Source organism: Triturus cristatus, chromosome 7 (assembly GCF_964204655.1).
Source record: "Triturus cristatus chromosome 7, aTriCri1.1, whole genome shotgun sequence".
Taxonomy (NCBI): Eukaryota; Metazoa; Chordata; class Amphibia; order Caudata; family Salamandridae; genus Triturus; species Triturus cristatus.
Window position 1 is genome coordinate 1,682,953,062 of NC_140590.1, and position 23,639 is coordinate 1,682,976,700.

A 23,639-nucleotide genomic window follows, 5' to 3' on the forward strand; every position below is an offset into this window, starting at 1 on the left:
TAATACTTGCTGTAAATCAGTGGTGCTCACATTAGACCTGATCTGAATACTTTGAACCTCCAAGTGTTTCGCTACATTTACGAAGCTGTGTCTACTTCGCTATACACCATCGTAAGGCTAGTCCAGGTAAGAAATTTACTACAATTCCACAAAGTCCAACCATGTGCATTAAAGCGCATAGGCCAACAAGGACCTAACCAAGACCATGCTAGGTCACTCATTGTCAATACCACACATCAATCTTGCCTCACACTGATCACCCCTTGACCTAAAGTAGTGACTGGTGGCAGCGGCTGCTTATTGACCAGCGCTCACCTAAATTAGCCACCTACACCAGCAACTATTCTGCTGATCAATCATCAATTCCAAGCCTAGCCCACTCTAAGAATTTCATGAAGGATCTTCGAACAAAGTGGTCTCTTTTCTCTCCCAACTGAGCAGAGCAATGGGCATCACATCCACAGGCCTGCAGAGGCAATGATATTATTCTACATATCTAATCTAATGCCGAAAAAGTAATGTAGAGGTTAAAGAAGCTATAAAAGTAGTATAAGCACTGTGGTAGGGAGAAGTACCGCAGAATTAATCACTTAATGTTCCAAATAGACTGTCCTAACTTGCTCACATTTAATAATAATTACACATGGTTTCGTACAGAAAGGTTTGCAGTTTAAACACATGAGAGGACTTTATTTGAGACTATGGAAACCTTAAGCTTGACTTAAAGAGTCAAATTCATGGCCTTCAATTTACAGAAACTGTACCCAGAAAGGGTTTAGATATTGGTCGTCTTGCGCCTAAATATTCTTGCAACCTACTTATCCAGAACAAAGAAGCTGCCAGATATGTAAGCAAAATGCTACTGACAGAAAAGAATGCTTTGCAGAGACAACCCAACGTTCCAGGAAAGCATGTAAGGAGGCTTCTCCAGGCTGCCATTTTACAAAAGTTAGAGAATCTTGCGAAATCGGTAAGCTTTCCAACATCTTTTGCTCTCAACAATGGTTCCCTAAAAACTTCGGTCACATATGCTTCAGCATCAAGGAAAACCTTTCATCACCAGACCTCGCTTCTTGCCTCTTCGTATTAGCCACTTCCACTCCCCAACTACAAAACCTACCTCCCCATCCAGGTGGTCTAACAAGACACTGATGCTGGGAATCATGATGGCTGGTATTTGCTCGCCAAGTTCAGTCAGGAAGGAGGCATAGGCTTTCACCCCGGATGTCTCCCGAGTCAGTTCCTGAGGGCTCTTCTGTCCAATCTCTCTGTAGTAAGAAAGGTAGAGGTGATCAGTGGAAAAGATCGGTACAGAACACTTTAAGTCACTAAGAAAGAGGACCAAAGTTCAGAAAAAACAGCCTTCAAGTGATGTCCTGTGCCCCCCCACCCAAATATTTACCATGTCAACACAAACCTTTTATCTTCCATTACTAAACGTGAAAGTCACGAATACATTTTGAAACAAAGATGCCAATCAGGAAGACAGACATCATTACACATAAAGAGCGGAGGGACTCAAACGAGAGTAGGCACCTAACGGGAGAATGTTTAACCACAAGAAAAAAGATGCTAATTGCCATCAGATTACCAAAGATTTGTGATCACACCATACTGGCTAACACAGGCCACTGCTCTGCGCCCTCAATTTTTGGACCTGTGTGTACCTTGTTTGCAAAGACCCTGCCTTGGTTCCCAAGTTCCTGTACCTTAAGGACTTGTGAAAAGTAAGGTGGATATTGCAAAGTTTGCTGTTGGACCGGCCTTACAGTGAGCGAGCACAGCTCAGCATCGCCCACCAAGATTACGGACCATGTTTGAGGTCAAAGAACAGGACCTAGCCAGTGGAGTCACATTAGCCTCGAATTCATCATTTGGCAAGTGGTGAATAAATGCTAGCAATATAGATCCCAACACTGTGGAGAAACCCATTTTCACCCTGGTTCGTCTTACCTCATTACCTCCCCAACAATTGTCTTCATTCCAAAGTCTGTTGCCCAAAGGCTAACAGCCTGAACGAAGATTGGAGCCAAGTGCTCAAAATGCTGCAGTAGTTGAATAATCTTCAAGCTGGCACCTGGACAAGAGAAACAAGAATGAAAAGAAATATACAGGGAGGGGGACAGATGTGTAGAGAAGAAAGTATAACGAAGGAAGCTATAAACAGGAAAAAGGTATCCAGGGGAAAAACAGTAAGATTAACATTGAGAACAAAAAAAAAAAAATTTGCAATAGACACCAAACAGGAAAATATACAGAGCAAGAGAGCAAATGAAAAGCGGATGAAAAAGAGCAAATAAAAATTAGATGAAAAAGTTGCAATTAGAATGTTGACAACTACTGAAAACAAAACACTAAAGATAACGAAAGAGAAGAGGAATTAAAGGTTGTGCATAAGAATGAGAGCGCATAGAAGTAGTAAAGTGGAAAGTACTGAAAAGCGACAATTTATACAGACTGCTTCACGGGTGAGGCCGGGGAAGATGCCAACAGCACACTGAGCCTACAATCGCCCAGCAAAGTCTTAATATTCTGACCTCCCTGATCGATGCAGGACCACGTGATGCAGCGGTCAGGCGTCTGGTGCATGAATGCTTGTTGGTTACTAGAAGGCAATATCGGACTTTGTCAGAGCGGAAACTAACTCCTACTATGAATTAGAGAGAAGCATACAATAAGTATGCGTGCTAGGTGCTTTTTAGTAGCCAAGGAGCGCACAAGAGGCAGATGGAATAGCCCTGGAAGAGCTCATTATACGACCGGAGCATAAAGGTTCTCTAGGTGGAGACCTAAAAAAACTACCTATTTGAGGTTGATTGACAAGAGCGGCTATATAACATGGGCAATAAATGTGGGAAGCTTTTATATTGGTTCGTGAATTGTGACATAACAAAAACCGTGGTGCAGACACAAAATGGGTGGCAGTGCCACAAACGCTTTCCCCCAGCAGGCCTTCTCCTACTGACTTAATTCCTTATTTGCCACTACAGATCGAGAGGAACTGGAAGCTTCTCAGATGAGCGAGACTGCAGGCCCCAACGGGCTACCAGTAGAGTTTAACAGGCATCACCTCTTTTGCAACCTTTGCTTTGAATGCATAATGATACCATACAATTATGCAAGATTCGTACAATCTTTGTGGTTTCATTTTCTCAAGTCATTCTAAAACTTGGAAAATATCCCGAACTATGTACCTCATGTGCCCAGTCTCTAACACGGGGCCAAATTAGCTAGCAGAGTTACTAGTTTTACGGCTGGCCAGGGTGTTAGCCACACACTAGTCCACAGGGTCCAGAAACGTTTCATGCCTGGCAGAGGCATGATAAACTGTCTCAGGTGGGTACAGATCGCTAGCTAGTATTAAGAATTTGAAAACGTGCTCGTCAACAGAAAAAAGTATTTAACTCCGTAAACGGACAACCCTTTAGCAGGTCATGGAGAACTTGAAGTTTGGCCCCAAGTTTATAAACTGTACGTTTCCTATACACAGCAGTGGGCCCAGGTTAGGACCCTTTCCCCAGTGTAATGGGCGCCGTCAGGGATGACCACTACCTGTCCTATTGTACGCACTTACTATAGACCGCCTTGCAGTGTGAATTTGGAAAGGTGGCCTGATCGAGAGATTCCAGTAGGAGGGTGCCACAGAAGACAGTTTCCTGGTACACAGACAATGTTACTGTAACTTCCATCAGACGTGGTCGCCAATTTGACACACTGCACCCAAATCTCCAAGAGATCAAAATACAACACTGTCTGTTCAAACAATGGATATGAATATTACTTGTAAACAAGTTTAATGCCAGGAGTTCAACCCAACAGCTACTAACCAAACTTCAAAAAGAAACGGATATGCTGAGTACCATTTAGGAGAGTCCTCCTTGTTAAAATAATAATTCTCCCCCAAGTGCAATGCTTGAGCAATTTTTAGATTCTTACAATTGAGGTGTGGCTCTGTGTATATAGCCCGAAATTAAATACTTCTTGTATCCAACCATCTGGAAGCAAAGGTCATCATTGAACCAGTGGTGAAAAGTATTTACCATGCAGTGATGACTGATGTCCGAGAAGTAATGAAAAAATACTGGATTAACTTTCAGGCGCTACTGGCTTGGGTACTCATGGTACCAATTATACTCACACCACAAACAGCATTTCAGGGAAGGAGAGGACACATTGCTATCATAGGCAGATGATGATTGGTCAGGGCTGCTTAAATGTGAAAGGTTATATCACTTCAGTAAGAATACACCACAAATTTCTGAGAGGGACAGATAGATATGTACAAGTGGAACAATTGTAGAGTCTGCGGCTGTCCAACTAAGCACAAGAACACATGGGTATCCTGGATTAATTTTTCTACAGTCTTGGCTAATGATGTGCCACTAATATAAAGACAGGTTTGTGTGTGTGTGTGTGTGTTAGACCTGTCAACCCTTTGGCAGTTCCCTCCTCATTGTATTCTTTCCCCCTTTTCCTTCTCATTTTTTCTGTCCACTAACTACTTTTTGGGTGCTGGTGTAGAGGCTCTGGGCGCCCTCTTCTTACTATCTGAGGGGGAGGCGCAAGGTGCTTTGATGAGGAAACTAGAAGAGGGAGGTTAGTGTCACAAAATGGTGGTTCCCAACTGTCACCTCAGCACCTGGGCCATAGACTGCCATGAGAGGTTCCGGAAGCTTCTGGGCCACTCTGGCCAGTCAGGCCCCAGGAAATAGAGGTGGGAGCGGGGCGGCCATTTTAGGATTTAGTTGGGCTGTGAGGTAGTCAGGAGTAAGGCACCTGAGTGGAGAGGTGGCTGCGCTAGATAGGGATTGGACAGGTCCTAGGGTCTGCGCGACTTCACCTATCAGTTGACACCACCCTCAACCTTCTGACCGGTCCCTGTACACAGCCACTGATTCTGAGCGTCATCGGTGGAGCCCTCAGCATAGTCAGAAACCCTGAAGTAGAACCAGGGGGAAGAATCGCCGTCTGGGACTGCTTTGCCCTCATCCTGGGTGTTGCCTGGGAATTCGACCCCCCAGCGGCCCTAGCGACTGTCCACCTTCCCTGGATATAAGGGAAGGGGTCGTGCCCAATACTCCACAGACTGGCAGGCCTACTCATCTGTTCGACTGAGAGCCTTGCACCCTTAATTTCCGCCCCCCTGCCACTGAACTCTACCCAGTATCCTCACCGCCGCAGCTCCGAGTTGTGGGGTTTCCTGAGAATCCCCGGTGGTGGCTTAAGAGCGCCGTGAGGTCTGGCAAGGTGTCGGGACTCCTCGGCGTAGCCCGCAAGCATCGCGCCTGTCAGTTGAGGGGAGAGCTGCAGCCAGGAAGCCCGGGTCGGGACTGGCCTTGAAGCTGATGTACAGGTCATGTGAGCCGAGCCATCCCTGTAGCGACGCCCCCTTTTACCAGCCGTGGGTCGAGGCCACGCCCCTACCGGCGGCGGCGGGAGCGCCTGTCCGAGAAGAATCGGCAGGAGTGCGCCAACCGGGGAAATCACCTCACGGGGAAGCCCTTGGGGGGGGGGGGGGGGGGGGGGGGGGGAGGTGGTCGGAGGGTGTACATTATCCTCAACCCCGTTAAGGAAGGCTCCCTCTTGGACGACCGGCGAGCACCGCTGCATGAGGAGGATTCCGGGTGCACGCAGTAAGCTGGGTGTGAGAACAGGGGAAAGGTGCTGGAGAGTATACGTTCTAGGTTAAAGGAGGGTCTATTAAAGCAAAGTACTGATGTATTGAAGAAATATCGGTTCCAGCTAATTATACAGGCGCTGTGGTAAAGCTTCCCCCCCTGTGTGACTGAAGTAAATACATTTACAGTTTCAAGTATAGCGCCGGAGATAGCAGCTCGAAGCCTAGCAACTGAATAATTTGTATGTGCTGCTTAACTGTAATGGAACTGCATTGGTGAGAAGGGAACCTGCATGTAAATTGTCTTGAGGTGGCTAATCAACTGCCAACCACATTGTTGACCTCAATATGTAAAGGGCTGATTCAAAATGACGGTATAAGGGTTAGAAAGTATAGCAGCTAGGGAGACCTTTTATCAGACAAGCGCCGGATAGACTTTGGTGAACATCTGAAGTCGTGTATTATATAAATATTCGTTGGAGCGCAATCTGAAGGGATTTGAATGGGCACTCCGGTATTAAGACAGGGTGGAAGCCTCCGGGAGTGATTAAGAATCTGCTGTACTAAAGTGAAACATCAGGGGAATGTTACTGTCAAATCTAATGTAATGAAATGTTTTGCCCTAAAATGTGCTGGATGAAAAGTAACTGACTGGTTATATTGAAGAGGGAGAAAGATTTCTTCTAAACTTCATCAAAAAGCGGTGTAGCGTCCTTTTTAAGTGGTGTTGAGTGAGATTGCGAGTTGGGTGTGGTGCAAGCACGTTATGCCTTTCTGGAGTAAAAGCCCTTTGGCCTGAGTCAAGCTACCCCAAGGACGTTAGGTCCAACAGTGTGTGTGTGGGGAGGGGAGAGGGGGAAGAGATCTGTGCACAGGAGAGAAATTTTATAGGAGCTAGATGGGATACTGACATTCACCAGGATATAATCTGTGTAGCTATGTGAGGTTATATGCAACACTGGTTATATGTTTTTGGCAATATCTCTTAAAATAAGAGAACCTATATAATAAAAAATAAAAAAAAAATTAAAAAGGGGCTTCACAAATACAGATTACACTCTGTTGTCACTCTCAATCAGGTTACCAAAGATAAGTGGTCATACCAAGTGGCAGTCCTGTGGCATTGGCCCATGGCTCAGACTGTGCTTTACTGCACATTGTATTCAACCTGGCCAGGGCCGATATAAAATTTGGTCGTACAGCACCTAATTTAAAAGGAATACTGCAGTTTATTTTTTATCCTTACAGCAGGTGCACACAGCTCAGCACCACGTGCCAAGATTACAGACCAGAGGAGCAGTCACTGAATCCAAGGACATACCGAAGAGAGTTTGTCCTCTTTGCTCATGGTGTGCAATTTGGCATCTCCAAAACAGTCATGACTAAGGGAGCATGAACAAACGAGAGATGCAGACCGAAAATAATAATAAAATAAGAAGCTTCTGTGGGAATCAAGAGGGAGTGCACCAGAGAAAATTTTAAAGGGAGCATGGCGCATCTTAAGTAAAGACTACTCAAATATAAAAAAATACCTTCCCAATTAACAAGTAACCAAAATTTGTTATTCATCCAGCGTAAATTATGCAGAAGAAAAGGCAAATTATGCGGCATCTTTTGTGATAGTATTACATCATTGTTTTGTCATTTCTATACTTGTTAACACTGTCAGGGTATTAGTTGCACCTCATTAACACCAGTTTAATACCCAATTGTCGTAAAAGTCTACAGCAAGGTGACCAGTCAACCGTTACTAAGGACCTTCCACTGCACGACAACATGTGCCTCTGAGCTAGAATTTTTTTTTGTTTTAATCTGCAGATTATGGATTATGACAGATGCGGCAAATCTACAAATATGCGAAGTAGCAGCGGCCGCACACTCACAATTTCAGTGGCCCTGTACATAGGTTTTTATTCCAAGACCCCTAATTCATCTGGAGACCCAACTACAGTAGTGAAAAACGCAGAGCCACATATAGGAAGGGGATTACACTAAACAGATGTGGTTGAGGGGGAAGGAGTTGCTATCACAAAAGCACAGAAGACTAAGCGGCCACTCACTCAGCATGTGGTTATAGCGTTTAACCATCACCCCCAGGAGATGGGACACCACATCACGTGTGGGCTTGTTCTTGGCCTGGGAGACACTGGGATTCTCCAGGATCTTGTAGCAGGAGCCAGTCACCAGGCTGCAGGAGGAGGGAACCAACATCAGAATAAAAGCTAGGAAAAAGAGCCATATCTCCCACCCACAAAACAGCATCTCCCTGCTGCAGACCTGACAAACTCTTCTTCCACCACAGAGAGGCTCCAGAGGCGCCGGATCTCCAGCTGCACCAGATTCAGGATGGCCTGCAGTACTCGCTCGCGTTCTGCCTCCCAATCAAAACCACCAGCCTTTAACTTTCCCTTCTTACCCTGCAAGGGAAGGTAGACGTCACTAGAGCTGAACACAGAGACAATTAGACCGTGAACCTCTGCTGGAGCAAAGGGTGTACAAGAAGGAATGGCCTAATCTAAGAAGGATAATACTTCAATCTTAATAGAGCCTTCATAATACATACAAAAGAGGTAGCCCTGCACGATGGAAGGTATTAAGCCACAAAACCCGCTGTACCTCAAAAATATGAGCAGTGTGCCAGTGAGAAGACATACGGGTTGCAGCAGTTAATTCACAGCTAAAGGGAGCATAAATCACTGCAACCAGTTCTTCTAAACCCGTAGCATAAAACAGAACATGTATTGGGCTTATATTCCCAAACAAACTCTAGAGGCACAATCCCCATCAGTACTGCTGGCAACAAGCATGTGCCTCCAAAAGAATGCATCGTGTTGGCTTAAACAGGATGGGCTAAAGGGCATATGGTTTCTTAGGATTAATCAAGGGTACACTGACTACACACAGGCTGTGCCACAAATCTTGAAATAGCCAAAGATTCAGAGACTGACAAAAACCATTAACAGGAGGATCAATACCAAGGGCTCATTAAAAAAAATTCAAGTCTGCCATCCGAGGGCTTAAATAAACTAGTCCAGTTTTAACTAGCTACACTAAGGAATACAAACATCAGATTTAAAATCCGGGTAACAGTGTATATAATATTTTTTTTTTTAAGTGATGGATAAATACATTTTGCACACCATATCACCTCAGTTTGAACTAGTCCTACACAAATCAGACTTTATAATGCTCCAGTAGGCATAGTCCTGCCCAAATCGGTTTTGAAGAAAGGTTGTAAGCTCTGGAAGGACAAAGACACAGTTTGTAGGAAAAGCGCCCCTGTTAGCATGGTTACCTCCCACTTTTTGTAAAAATATCTGATGCACCTTGACTGAGTGTGCACTGGGTCAATGCCAATCAGGTGCCCAGTGCCTGTGTTATTTCCTAAAACTGTACCTTTGTTTTCACAATTGCCACACCTCTGGCTCACCTGTGAGTCCTTAGTAAAAGGTACCAGTGGTACCAAGGGCCTTGTGACCAGAGTCTCTAAAGGCAGCAGCATGCATTGTGCCATCCTCAGAGACCCTTCACCAAAGACATACACACTACCAATGCCCTGTTTTGGTGCAAACAAAACTGAAAAGTCTACATGGCACACATCCCTGTGTGCCTTGCCCACCAACCACTGCCTATGGCATAGGTAAGTCACCCCTCTAGCAAGCCTCACAGCCCTAAGGCAGGGTGCCCTGTTCCACAGGTGAGGGGACAGCTGCATGAGCAATGTGCCCCTACAGGGTGTGCCATTTAGAGATATTGTAATTGCAGTGGAGCCGTATGGTGTACATGGGCTGGGAGTTTGTCATTACAAACTCCACAGCTCCATGATGGCTTTAATGAATGCTAAGAAGTTTGGTATCAAACTGCTCACCATAATAAACCCACACTGATGCCTACGTTAGATTCTTTACAAAATGCACTCAGAGGGCATCTTAGAGATGCCCTTGTGTCCAGCTAGCTGGGACGCACCAGCCTGCCACACACCCCTCTGACCCACTGAGGTGGGAGCCCTTGTGCTCTTGTGGGTCAGGGAAAAAGGCTGCTTGGTGTGGAGGTTCCACAAACCAGCTAGTAGAGATGCCCGCCCCTTAACCAAGCCCCAAATGTGGTGGCACGGTCAGCAGGAAAATCAGTAGTCAGGTTTCCCCTCTTCTGCCAGGACCACCCCTAAGGTGCACTGGACCAAGGTGACCCCTCCTTAGGAAATCCTCCACCTTGAATGGAAGGATTCAACCCAATCAAGTTAGGGGGATGCCCCCTCCCCAAAGAGAGGAGACATTCTGAGGGTGTAGTCACCCTAAAGGCAAGTAGCTCAGTATTTAGGGATACCCCAGAACCTTGATCCTCAGATTCTTGTGACCCAAGAAGAAAAGGACAAAGAAGACGTTGTGCAGCTGAGCCTGAAATAAGTCTACGGATTTGGCCCCAGCCCTACGGGCCAATTTCCTGCTCAAAGACCTAGCGAAGACACCTGTCCGGGACCCATGTTGGAGTCGACATCACCATTAGAAAGGTAGCAAGGTCTTTGAAGCTTCCCTCGAGTACAGTTATCAGCCTGGGAGAGAAGGCACACCTCCGCCCAAGATGGGCTTTGTATCTGACCTTAGAGCAGGGGCCCTCAACCCAGGTGTCCAGAAACATGTCTGGTGGTATTATGGACGGCAGATCACTGTACTCAGATTGCCACCATGCCAGTACTGGCACAACAAATCCTTGAGACTGTGCGCATATCCAGAAAAACCAAAGATGCATCCTAGGTACCACAGAGATAAGCTCAGTGACATCAGGTTATGATAGAGTAACAGCCAGATACCTGTTAAGTTGGAATTCAGACATTTGGACGTTTCTACCCTCACCATGAGCATCCTGCCACAAATGTAAAAGACTTATAGCGTCAAATGATAGCGTGTGTGGTGTAAAGACAGTGTTCCACCAAGTGCCCATATATCCACATCGAAAACTTCCATACCTGCTAGACCCGGCAAAGTGTCCTCAAATACCCATAGGCAAGATTACACTTATGAGCTATGTAGAGATGGACAACAGCAAACCCCACCACAAGGAACCCTAACAGTTTATGAAGTTTCTTTTACAGCATTACCTCCTATGGTGCCTTGGGAATAGAGAACATCTAAAGTTTCTCTTGAAAGACAGCACTTCCTCTACTGAAAAAAGACCTTTCCTCCACTGTACAAGGCACAAAACCATACTGAAAACGAATCTTGTGGATGGAAGCTTAGCACCTACACTTCATTGTAAGACGTGTGGGTTGTTTCAAATTAGGTGGGTGTACTACCAAAACACTGTTGGCGGGGGCCTAGGGCCATAGTACACAGTTTGATAAGTTAATGGGGATTCCCAGCCTGAAGACAGGGAAGGATTCAAGCATGTGATTATATAAAGATACCAATACTGGAGAATCGGAGAGACAATTAACTAATTTCATGTACCTACTTCAAACAGCAATATGGCTTGTGCTAGTTAGTTGATATGATTGGTTTGATGTAGCCTACAAGGGCTGTTTTGGTAACACGACTTCTTTGCTCACGCCCGAGACTCAGTGGATATAGATTCAGAGAGTCAGAGAAAAACCATTAATTCTACAGGAAGAACCTGACAAACGCAGCCAGGTGGAAACCCCAAAGTCACGGGTTGGACAGTTTGGGAGACGGAAGACTGTTACAGCCCGTCCGCAGGGAAGGATAACTGAGGCAGTGTGCATTTCACCCATCTAGAGTGGTTGTGTATTTCAGTAAAAACGTCTTAGGACGTTCATGGACAAGACCGATTTAAACTTCAAATTCCTGAATAGAAAAAAAAAAAAAAACAATTAGTGCAAAAACATGGCATGGTGAGCAAAGAAACAATGGATTTTGGCCCAGATCTCTGTACTAGTGGTGAGCAAAATAACAATGGATTAAACCCAGATCTGTGACTGGGGGTGAATGTTTTGCCAATGTGCAACATTCCGTCCATCATCTTGTGTGTTTTGCTGTTCGCCCTATGTGGGCAGGGTATGCCCAGACGTGAGTCTCGTGCTCACTACGCCACTGGAGTCAAGCTATCCTGGCTGAAGAGGGGTGAAACTCCAAAACCGGTCCTGGATGCTTGATTACAGTCCAGGGAAGACATGGCTTGGCAGTTCGGGCTGGACTGTTCCCATGAGGCACAGGGTCAAGACTGATTTGCATATGGCCATGTCTGAACTGGGGTGGCGTGGTGAGCAAAAGAACGATGGATTAAGCCCAGATCTGTGACTGGGGGTGAAGGTTTTGCCAATGTGCAACATTCCGTCCATCATCTTGTGTGTTTTGCTAGAAAAAAAAATAGTGTCTGGAGGAATGGACGATACACTTGACTGCATGCTTAAACCTTGATCAGTCTCTTGCCCCCCCCCCCCCCGCTTTAATGCTCCGTCCCCTTCACAGCATATGATTTGCTAAAGCCCCCCCCCCCCCCCCCCCCCCCACCAAACCTTTTAGATCACCACTATCCCTCAACTCACCCGGCCACCTGCCTCCAGGTTGACCAGCCCAGTCTTATAAGTCTCTGCCTCAAATGCTTCCACTAGCTGAGTGAGAAGGTAGCAGTTCATCTTGAGAGTGTTGAGATGGGCACAGCGATCAGCAGAGCTCAGGGTCAGGTCCTCCAAAACAGCGGGCAGCTCACTGGCATGACGAGACACCACTGGGAGGAGAGATCAAGCAATACTGTAAACACTTGAAGTTTGACTAGCTAATGACCATCAGAAGGGGTTGTTCAGCATCAGATTACCAAAGTATTAGGATCATGCCACACCGATCATTTTCGAGCCACACTCCCATAACCCAACCTTTTGGAACTGGATATACCTTGTTTGCAGACCCAGACTCTCTGGAACCAGTTCCCTCCCTCTGAAAGCTCAGGAAAAAGGGAGTGGAGACTGCAGTTTATTGTCGGCCCGGCCTTACAGCGAGTGCACATAGCTCAGTATCACCCACCAAGATTACGGGCCAATATAGAGGTTAGGATACAGGAGTATAGCCTGTCAAGTGAGGTCACAGAAGCCACAAGTTTCATCATTTAGCCTTGAACAGTGGAAGGGAGTGCAAGGGAATAAGAGACGAAATCTACAACAAACCTTTAACTAGAAGTTCCAATGTGTCCTCCTTCAGCTCAAGGTTAATTGTTCTAAAATGACTGTGGGGTGTAAGACAGAAAAGCCAGAGGTGACAGACTGAATTACAAAACACCACATGCAATATGAATACAAGATAGGCTTATTTTACAGCACTAATATAACTAAAATAAATTATGTCGCTTCAATTACCATTACTAACGCCTAAGAACCATTCAAAATACATAATAAATATATTTAAAAAAAAATAAAAAATAAAAAAAAAAAAAAAAACACAAATACCACAACTTCCAACGTCCTTCAATGCTGTCATTTCCCTTTTCTGAACACAAATGTAACTATCTAGGACAGGGGTCTCCAACCTTTTCTTAAGTGAGCTACTTCTGATCAGGGAAAATCTTTGTGAGTTACTGATGGCTAAACAACTCGTGCATTGTTACCAGACACCCCCCACACCCAGCTTCATTAACTTTAAGGCTGTCAGTCAAGCCAAAACCTATGGCTTGAAAAAATACTTGGACTGGGGGCTCTATGATGGGGCTTCCGTGTGTATCAGGGAGCAAGATCTTTTGGGATGTATGAACATGTATGCGTATGAATGGGATACACGTGTATGGGTGACAGAGCCTATGTTGTTTGTACTTGTGGCACAGGGCGTTCCTTTCACCATATGTGGCACCATTACAGGTATAACACAAACCTACAACCATTTTGTTTCTTGGGAGAAATTTGAAGTGCAGAAGAATGTTCAAAGCATGAAACATTTTCTACACTTAAAAATTCCTGTATTTTTCCAGGTATACAAATAGCAGTGTCCACTGGAAGAAGGCGGCCTGCTGTAAATACAACATTTTGAAAATGGGATAAAATTATAAATGTAACTTCATTTTATTTTCCTTTCAAAACCATTCAGAAACAGCATTTTGTTGTCAGCTCCAACGTGGAGTCGACAAGGACTTTGCATTACATAACTCAGTGATTCAGTTATTCACCTCAGTGCCCCTTGGGTCTTAAATCTGACTGAGCGAGCACTGCTCATTATCAGGCCCTGCTATCAGCAGCCTGATAATGTAAAATAAACACTGCCTCCCCTTAACTTTAAAAAGGAAAACATGACCCTATGCTCATTTAAAAAGCATTGGCATAGCCAATAGGTCTCGCTTTTGGGACCTTATAAGTATTAAGTTATGCAGCATAATATGCATGCAACATCAACTGTTGCATGGCTAAACACTTATTAGGTCCCAAAGGCGAGACCTATTGGCTATGCCAATGCTGGTTTTTGTAATCAGGGAATCCATGTTCTCTTTTGACAGATTAAAACACTTCCCACATGGGCCAGCCACGCAGTCGGACACTTTCCACTGATGCCCTAGCACCCTATAAGACTGTGTTTTATCTTGCACACATTTTAGTTTGGCCACACACCAAGGCTTGACAATAAAAGCAAACTAGGAGTCAAGCTTTGGTCCTCGTGCAGAGCATCAAAACACTGGTACCTCATCTGCGTGCAAGCCCCTGCAGTGGAGTGTAATCTGTTTACAAATGCGCTTCGTAAGGGGTGAAGCACTACATACAACTGTAATATATATTTCTGTAATGTGATCAGTGTCTGTCCCCTTTTCAAACTTTCAATGTATAGGCTGTACACCACATCGACTTTAACCATAGCTTGAAGCATTTAAACATGGATCTATTTTACTTGTTACATATTCTGAAGTACTAAAACAGATCGCCTAATAACTCCAGGGCAATTTGATATAGAATAATATTGTCTGAAACACAAGCGAGGTTGACTGTGTTCGTACAAGTTATTCAAAGTTCAGATATGGGTTTCTATCGGGCATGTGTAGCCGTCACATGTGTACAGACGTGCAAATGAACACTCTGTTTTGTGCACTAATGCTAATCCTAAATACTGTTTGGTGTAATCTCAGCATTTCTGTAAATACAGAATTACAAATAGATACTTAAACAAAATGAAATTAGTCTAATACAAAATGTGCAGTAGAATTAAAAAGACTTTACCACAGAACATCCACACTATATTTTAAAACTGAGTTAAAGACAGAACAAAACAGACTTTAACCATTCATTTTCGAATAAACACGCAGCACCTACCTTGACATCGTATTTCTTCCTTCCCTTCATTACATGTCTTGACAGGTAAAACATAATCTGGCTATAACAAAACGTAAAAATGACATATGCAAAATTCTCAGGCACTATGTCGCGGATCGAGGTAGACATGTTTCCAGCTGAACAAGTTTCTCCCGAGTAGATTCGCGAAAATGAAGCTACAGCGCTATCACTGCTTTGAGCAGTCACGCAGCACAATAGGGGAGGGAAAAGCTGCTGCTAGAGATAGGACGGCGCTTAAAAAAACCTCAGCTCATAGTCGATTTTTTTTTTTTTAAATACAGCATGTTTTCGAACGTAAAAGGAAATGTTTAAATCAGAGTGGTAAGACAAAATAAAGCGCATATTTTACAAGTCTGTAATTAGTGCAAATGACCTTTCTTACAAACATTTCACGTTAAATATATTATGCAATTTGAGCATGTAATGCAAAGATTTTAAAAATGCTACTCTACTACTGTGCATTTTTTCAAATTATTTTATCTTGACTGCGAATTAGGTTTTCCAAGATGGTGGTTCGTTTAACCTATGCCCAAGGGTAAACCGACTTCTCTTTCTAGATCTGAAATGTGATAAACCTCTTTGTTTACATGCTAATTGAGCAATTCCCCAGGACTAGCTTGAAGAGCAGGTATTCAGCGATTCAAATTATGCTGTATTGTTGTCTATGGTTACACGCATAGAGACGTAGGAAAGCTAAATAAACTAGCATGGAGGTGGATTTTAGAATACCAGTCAGCGAGTTCAGTTTACCGACGTGTGTAAACGGCTAGAGCGACCAACTTGGAAGCTGAGGAGCCAGGTTCGAGTCTGGCGAGAGGCAGAAACATTTTGTGATTATGGCCAAATCATACTTAAAAAAACGAATGTGTCCATCTGTAATGCAACTGGTAAAGCGCTCAGATACCTTCGTGTCGAGTTTGCGTACATCTGCAAAAAAATGTATTGCATGGACTGCGGGCTTCTGAGCAGATCTTCGAGCAGCAGCAGTCTCTTACATAAATTAAGCACTGTATCCATTATTATAAATGAGGCCCTCTTTCTATAGGAGGCATTTGGGCACAGGCTTTAATCTAAGCAGAGGTTGCTCCGCCGTTCAGTCTTCTGAGATTGTTAAAGTTAATATCACTGAATTGACTAATGGAAGCACTTGATATTTACGGCGCTACAGACTAGTGCAGACAGCCTTGCAAGGTCACCATCAACCAAGGCTTAATTTGCAAAACCACTCAAGTGCCTGGGCCCGGGATATTTCCCAGGAGTCACCATCAATAGCTCCTGCCACCGCTACAAAATGCAAGCGGCAGCTTTTAACCACTAAATATCACACTCAAACACGTGTGATATTTGTAACTATTCCAGGTCACCTCTAACTGTAGGAATGGACATGTAAGTGCTAGTTTTATCATTTTAGCATTAGATTGATGCTACTGACGTGCTCTGCTAAACAAGCATTGGCCGCACGGCCGTAAAAGTAACGCGGCCGCTTAAGTGATCGCGATGACGCGCTCTGTAATGGGGGAGGGGCGGAGCGAGGCGTGCTGTAAGGGTGCCGCAAGGAAAGCCAGATGGCGGCTGTGCGCGTGCTCTCGCACAACCGCAAGCATTGAGGCCAGCAAAAGCGTGTGGTCGGACTTTTAAAAGCCCTCTTACTAAATGTCTCGCCAGAGCAACACATGCGCTGGCTCAGGCGAGACCTAAAAATGAGCTCCAGGCTGTGAGCTACTCTAATGGGGTCTGAGAGCTACTGGTAGTTTGCAATCGACTAGTTGGAGACACCCGATCTAGAAATTACTTTCTGCTGGAGTACTAAGGTCACAGAAAGGTACGCAAGTGTTAGCATGCTTTTCCCCAAAAGGCTGCCAAAGTCGAAAAAAAAAAATATCTGAGTGTGAGGGGGTATTGGACTTTGTTTCAAACGGTACGCTGCCACCGTTTACTGACACGCCTTTCCGGTCTAGAGCACCGCGTCTGACAGCACAACTGGAGGAGTTTAAGGATACAACACGGGTCCTCCCCCCCCCCCCCCCCCCCGCCCCAGCCGTCTAATACCACTGTGTGTTTATTTCTCTGCCAAGGGGAGGGATGCAGAGGGACTTCCGAGTGGACTCACCGTGCAGATTGATATCTACTCACCAGGCAGCCGTGTTCAGTGTGCTGCCCGTTAACCAAACTTCTGTTGGGATGCCATTGTGTGTCAGAGTCGCCAATCACGGAATGTGGCCCTCCCATCGGCGTTGGCATGCGACACGGGAGCAAGGTGCAGCTGCGCACTAGATGGAAGTGCAAATTGGATACTACACCCTTAAGATGTAGGTGGGGCCGAGCCTTTGCTTCAATGGGAGTGACGGCAGGAATATTCAAAAGGACCCCAGGTGAAATAATTTCAGCATGAAACCGGCACTGAAGAAAGCTGACCGCTGAAACGCGTTTGCCGGATGTTTCAGACCACTTTACGTCTCTCAAGGACTTTGCTCTTTTTCTTGGGGAGAATAAACCACTTGTCAAGCTACCCTAGCTGTGTCAGACCCTTTCTGAATGTGAGCGGGTATTGGACTATAATATATATATACACACACACACACACACACTAACATGTTTACCTTTGCCTAGAATTGAAGAGCGAAGGGATTGTCTTTTTAGGGAATGTTAAAGAGGCAGTTACAAAGTCATAATGGTCTAGTCCATTCCAACCAAAAATTTGGCGGGCATGGCCTATGATCCACCATATTGGATAGAGATTCAGTAGTTCATATGATATGAAGTATACATGAGGGTTAACACTGCTGCACTATCCAGGAGGCAACATGTGGCGCTACTTAAAACTTCCAATAAGTGATTTTGCCTTGCAGCCCACTCAGTGTCTCTCATATACCATGAAACCTGTGGTTGCAGGGTTGAGAGGAACGTTTGTGTCTTGAAATATGTAAACTATTCAACAATCAAAATCTGGATTTATAACTAATGAGCTACTTGTGATCAGGTCACAAAAGGGGAGTCTTGTTTAATCCCATCTCAAAGGTCACCTATCTAGGTTGACCGTCTCAAATTGTGAATACTAAAATTGCTTAGTGACTAGACAATCGCCTGGTTACTCCTTTTTCATGTATTGTCTTAATCTCTACCATGAAGCGCCAAACAATTTTTTTCTGTCATCTGTCCACCACCTAAACTATCAAGAGAAATTGAGCAGTCAAACAATTTTTCGGGTACCTGGGAGGAAATTCAATGGCAGCTCCGGAGGGACAAAGATCACAATTTCCAGTAAGAGTTCTTGCGTCATAAAACTGGGGCATGACAGATTCAAGAATAGGGTTGGTAGCTCCCGGAGAGCAGTTTATCAACGGAGTTGTTGGCTTAACCTTTTGTCCTTCAGATCCAGACCAAGAACAGAGCAAGTTTTCCATGCTAAAAATCACAGCAATGTATCAGCAGTATGGAATAGAAATATGTATTGCATAACTCGTACTCAAATTAACACACAATGTTGCCAGGGTAGCCTGGAGCAAAATATACCAACACAAGTAAGCATATTTGTGGCTATGGAACACAGCAACAAACTAGTTATATACGAATTGGAAGAATTTAAATAAAGAGTAGATAAATATTGGTTTTACACTGTAAGTAAGATCTGCAGAAGAAAGTAAAAGACCAAAGCAAACGTCCTTTACGATTCCAGACTAACAAAGCCAGTCAGCCAATGTCATTGAACCATGTAGTTTTGTTAGTAGTAACATAATATAAAAGTCCTAGCTATCTGTGGAATTAACTAGTTATCTTTCAGCGCAAAAAAAAAAAAAAAAATGTATTGTGATAAATCAAATTTTTACAGTGACATGGAACGTGAAGGTTGGAGCGCATATTTGAATCAGCTGGCCCTGGAAATAGTCAAGAGCCATCTTGCTCACGGATAAAAAGTGTTGTAACAGAGCATTAACAAAATAGTTGGGCGACCTATGTGTTACCCAGCCTGATCTCTAATACGCAATCCCCTTCTGCCACCATGTACTCCCGATTAAACTTAGATTTCCAATGAGGAATGGCCAATCAAAAAGACACCAGGAGAAAATAGTCACGATTGCAAAACGTCACCATCTTTAAGCTGTCAGAACTGACTATATCCTAGCAAACTCAGCAGCAGCCCATGTAACTATTTTTAAAAGCACAGGTAGGTCTAAACCTGTGACTTAAAAAATACATTCTTGTAGCAAGCACACTGACATTAAGTTGGAGGATGTGCAAGACAGGCGAGTACTTACTGTAGGATGCTGTAGATAGTGTCAAAATGCTCCAAGATGGCCATTGGACCCGCCGCTCTGAAGGCAGACTGAAAAGCTGAAGGGGAATGATAGAAAGGTCAGTCACACTAACCCAGTCAGCAGATGACCCATGTTACCAAACAAAACAAAGCCCCCATTGACTCACCACCTAGCTGAGTGCCAAGCTGTCTGACTGGCAGCACCTCCTGTACCACATATTGATCGATGCCCCCACTGTGCAGTAGCTCCCCAAACGTCAAAGGGATATCAAATTCGAATGGCATCTTGACACCTATGTTAGAAAGCAGAATGATACACACCAATAACTTATCAAACCTTTTTCACTGGAATTCTTTCTACCCTGGGAGAACCCACACCCTTAAGGCTACGGTTTTGCCGACCCTCACCCACAATGCCCAATTCACACTCAGCAAAATTGCCATTCCTCTTCCACGGCAGCTGTAGGAGGACCAACTCAGTTAGTTTTAACCGTCTCTCACTGCACAATACCACAAAGACTTCGATTCATCTTACTCTTATCCTCCCTTTCTCTAGGCCATGTTAGATTCTAATCCTTGCTCCACAGACGTCCTTCACCACCTCTGGCATTTCTTCATCCTCCAACCACAACCAATCATCTACACTGACTCTTCCCCTGAACATTCTTATCAACACCAGTTGATAGGCCACACTTTCCATTCACTTAAATGTACAGTTTATATACACTTACGTTCAACAGTTCGGAAACTATCACCACCCTTGTAGGATTTTAGTGTTCTTTCTAATTTGTAACCTTTGCCCCTTCTTAAACCCATGTGTTTCATCATAGAGTACTCTTGTTGTGCCCCTTTAAGGACAAGTCTACCAGACAGCACAGCTGCCTGATAGAAAACAGCAGCTTACCAAGATTTTACAATGGGCACAAAGCCCACCCAGCATTTACCAAGATTGTACAATGGGCATAAAGCCCACCCAGTATTTGCCATTGGTTGGCTTTGTCACTCATTCAATGGCGTGACCTGTCCTGTGTATCTTTAGTTTGTCCCTCCCACCGAGCATACCCTCTTTGTGCCCTTCCACTGATAACATTCAGGGAACTTTTTTGTTTAAGCACACCATAAGAGTACTTATTTTTGCAGTTGTGTCCCTCGAGCGCTGCTCTCTCCAATGCTCAGTGTAGGTCTTTACAACGACTCCCACGAACTTCTGGTTAGAAGTGAGGAAAATATCCCACTGCAGGGACAGGAATGATATCAGAGCTATAAAACTGTTTCCAGGTCTGAAGAGGTACAAAAATAAAACAATTCAATGATCAATTATTGAATTTAGTCGGAGATTTACTGTTCCAAGGACAGAGGGAGGTTACCAATCTGTACCAGATGCAGCCAATGACATTTTATCACAAGTACAGTCAGACAGCAGGGGTTCTTTTACTATGAACAAATGACCCCTCCACTGAGACATTTACAGACATTACTGATGAATTGATGCTGCAAGAAGCCCTCAGCCTCTCAGGGTGGGAGGCGTAGAGGTCTCCGGCTGACTAGTATCAACTCAAGGGTCTCCCCCAAGAAAGTTGCACACAGACATCTTTCAGGTCAAGTCTACCAGACAATGCAGCTATCTGGTTGCAGAAGATCTACTGTGGGACTACCCAGAGATTACAACCCAGCCAGTGCTAATTATTGCTTGGCTGTGTCATGAATTGGTTTGCTTCTTCCTAAATGACATGGCGTTGCGTCTTGTCAACCTTGTGTTTGTCTCTCCCTGAAGCACAGATTCTTTACCACCCCTCTAATTGGCCAGCGTCATACCTTCTGCTGCAGACATTTAGCAAACATTTTTCCCCATGTATCTTAAACACTCCTTGAGAGTGCATGTGGTTTCCAGCTGTTCCCCACATGTTCCCCTCCACTCAGGCTTTTATTGCTCTCGCCTGTGTGGTTCTTCCCCCCCCCCCCCCCCAACACTTGAATTACTCTGTCACCCATGTGCTTCTCCCTTTGCCCCCCCCCCCATGTGCTTCTCCCTTTGCCCCCATGTGCTTCAGCATTGCCCAAAAACATTGGCAAAGCCAATAGGCCCCAAAGGTGAGACCTTTTGAGATTGCCAATGCTTGCTTGTTTCACAACCGCAGGAGACGATTTCAATTGTTACGCTTCCGTCATCTTTGATGTACGTTTCCCTACCTCTCACTTAAAAAGGACTGAACACAGTCAACTAAAGCGTCACCCAGTAGGCCCAAGACACATTCTCCATTTCTAATTCCCAACACTTTAGATTTTTCATTACCATAGCTCCATAAACATTTTGCTCTCCGGAGTTGCTAATAGCAACCCACAACTCCTCTACATTTAAATTAGTTATCCCAAAATTGTGGCATGGAGTGAGCCCTCATGGACCATTACAGGGCACAATCAAATGCAGAATATGTAGTGCATATTTACACTCCAGGTAAACACCACTAGTGCACCTTGGTGGAATACAGGTCGGTGAAAATATATAAGTTTCAGAGCAAGAGCCCTCACCCACCAACAAGGGTGGTATGCTTCATCATCAGGCATCTCCCCGTGGAGCAGGCGCTGAAATACCCAACGGGCCCATGAAAGGGTCTCCCTGCTGGAGTTTTTACTTTTCTGGCAGTTTATCACGTTTACTTGAATGCGAAAGGCTTTTTATGAACATGTAAATTGATGAGGAAAGTGGAAATAAAATGAACCCTCCCATAATTATTATTTTGGCGGTCCTGGTTAATGAATAAAAACAGAGTGGGATATAAAGGTAGGTAATGTTCCTTTTTATTCTCTACAACTAGTCAACATGTTTCTTGTCCTTTATTAAGTCAGACGATCTATTCTAAAGTAACGTGTCAGGACCCTAATCTACAAATGAATGGGACTTAAACTAGAGAGGTGCGCCTACATGTATTTGGTTTTCAATAGATAATTTATGTGAACGTGGCGCTGTTCCAACACTACAGGCTTGCTTGCGTCAGTACAATAAACACCCGCCCAAGCAATAGTATCACGGTGAATAGAGTAAGTTATTGCATCCAATGAGTGTGTGGCGACTTGATTGTTGGGGGATGGTAAGGTGGTGCCATCACTTGGGTGATGGCGAGTTCCATAAGTGGCCGGGTCGTCTGCTGACATACAAGATTCAAGATAGCCTGGCTGACGAAGGTTATGAAACCGAAACCGGTCCCAGGATGCTTGTTTCCGGTCCAGGGAAGACATGGCTTGGCAGTTCCCATGAGGCACAGGGTCAGACTGATTTGCATATGGCCACGTCTGAACTGGGGAGGTGGAGTGAGCTAAAGAAAGATGATGGATTAAACCCAAATCAGTTGACTGGTTTGGGGGCGTTTGCTTTGCTCTAACGCTCCGTCCATCATCCCCTTTGGTATCGACTTATACAAGAGCTTTGAATATCCCTGCTCGAGTCCAGCCTCAACTTGAAGCACTCTCACCTACGGCTGTTAATACTAAAGGTTAAAACAAAGCCTCGGACGCGTTACTATGCACGTGAAAGTAACTTTGGAGGCGCACTTTCAACTACCCAAACTTAGGGCAAGGGATGATTATATTATATGTTTAAGAGAATGGCCCTTCTCAGACAGACACACGGCAATCTTTGCAGAGCCCAGAATCACATACAACGGAGCCAGAGAACTTGAGAGCGCGAGGCTGTTCTGCTTCCAGCATTTATAAATACGACTCGGAAACTCGCTACCTGCCTATAACTCCAACCAACCAAAGAAGCCCCTGTGCATCCAAATAATGGTCAGTTTCACGTCGATACATTACCCTTCGCAGTGGGCATCACTGTCTCTCCCCTCAGCGGAATTATACCATCACCAAAGTGCCACAGAAAGACCTCAGACAGGTATCACCACCGTACAGCAACGACGTCACGCATCCTCGCGCTACTACTCACCTCGTTCAGACACAATTATTCGAACAGTCCGCAGCAGTTTACAAGACCTTGTTCAAATCCGGCGCGCAGGAAACTGAGCAACGGTCCCAGCACAACGATGAGGAAGGGAGGCACAACCAACCGAAAGTAGAGCGCACAAAATGTCCAATGAGATTGTCTTACTAAAAAACATGCCAGCCAATTAGAGTGGCGGCTGTGGTACAAACCAATCACATTCTCCGTCTAAACGTCCCTTAAATGAAGACTTTCATGTAGGAGGGGGACATCATTTCCTGTTCCAGCCTACCTAAACACGGTATTTCGCATAATGACAAGCGTTCTAGTTTATATAAGAAGCCTCTGCAAATTCATGGTCCCGGACTACCTGTAAAATGGTGGCGTATTTAGTCCTGAGATGGTGTTCCCGACTCCATTCCCGAGCTCTTACTATTAAAAGCATCGGCTAAAAAAAAAAAAACAGTTCGTTTTTTTATGATAAAAATATTTTAATCGGAGGCTAGGGTCCATTGCTTGACATGGAAACACGGTGCACGCTATTCCAACCTGCATGTTAGCTACTGAGAATCGCTGGTAC

At 44.6% G+C, this 23,639-nt stretch overlaps 1 protein-coding gene and 3 non-coding genes across 6 annotated transcripts in view; all 4 read right to left on the reverse strand.

Moving 5' to 3' along the window:
- Positions 1-23,198, reverse strand: part of NCAPD2 (non-SMC condensin I complex subunit D2) — an 89,007-nt gene extending 65,809 nt beyond the window's left edge. The window contains exons 1-10 of one of the 3 annotated variants that reach the window (XM_085619824.1): positions 23,066-23,183; positions 20,257-20,362; positions 19,296-19,421; positions 19,130-19,205; positions 12,735-12,793; positions 12,120-12,301; positions 7,895-8,034; positions 7,678-7,805; positions 1,954-2,077; positions 1,121-1,268 (exon numbers count right to left, since the gene is read on the reverse strand). In XM_085619824.1, the coding sequence (XP_085475950.1) occupies positions 1,121-1,268; positions 1,954-2,077; positions 7,678-7,805; positions 7,895-8,034; positions 12,120-12,301; positions 12,735-12,793; positions 19,130-19,205; positions 19,296-19,413 (975 nt within the window). In that variant the 5' untranslated portion in view covers positions 19,414-19,421; positions 20,257-20,362; positions 23,066-23,183. Of the gene's footprint in view, positions 1-1,120; positions 1,269-1,953; positions 2,078-7,677; positions 7,806-7,894; positions 8,035-12,119; positions 12,302-12,734; positions 12,794-19,129; positions 19,206-19,295; positions 19,422-20,245; positions 20,363-23,065 lie in introns of all 3 variants that reach the window. The other 2 variants (XM_085619823.1, XM_085619822.1) reach the window with 2 other exon arrangements.
- LOC146812714 (small nucleolar RNA U85) lies at positions 1,578-1,879 on the reverse strand. The gene has a single exon (XR_014967132.1). It is a non-coding gene; the product is annotated as a small nucleolar RNA U85 (small nucleolar RNA).
- On the reverse strand, positions 6,688-6,970 carry LOC146812715 (small nucleolar RNA U85). The gene has a single exon (XR_014967134.1). It is a non-coding gene; the product is annotated as a small nucleolar RNA U85 (small nucleolar RNA).
- LOC146812716 (small nucleolar RNA U85) lies at positions 12,376-12,681 on the reverse strand. Its single transcript, XR_014967133.1, has one exon. It is a non-coding gene; the product is annotated as a small nucleolar RNA U85 (small nucleolar RNA).
- Positions 23,199-23,639: the final 441 nt, after the last annotated feature.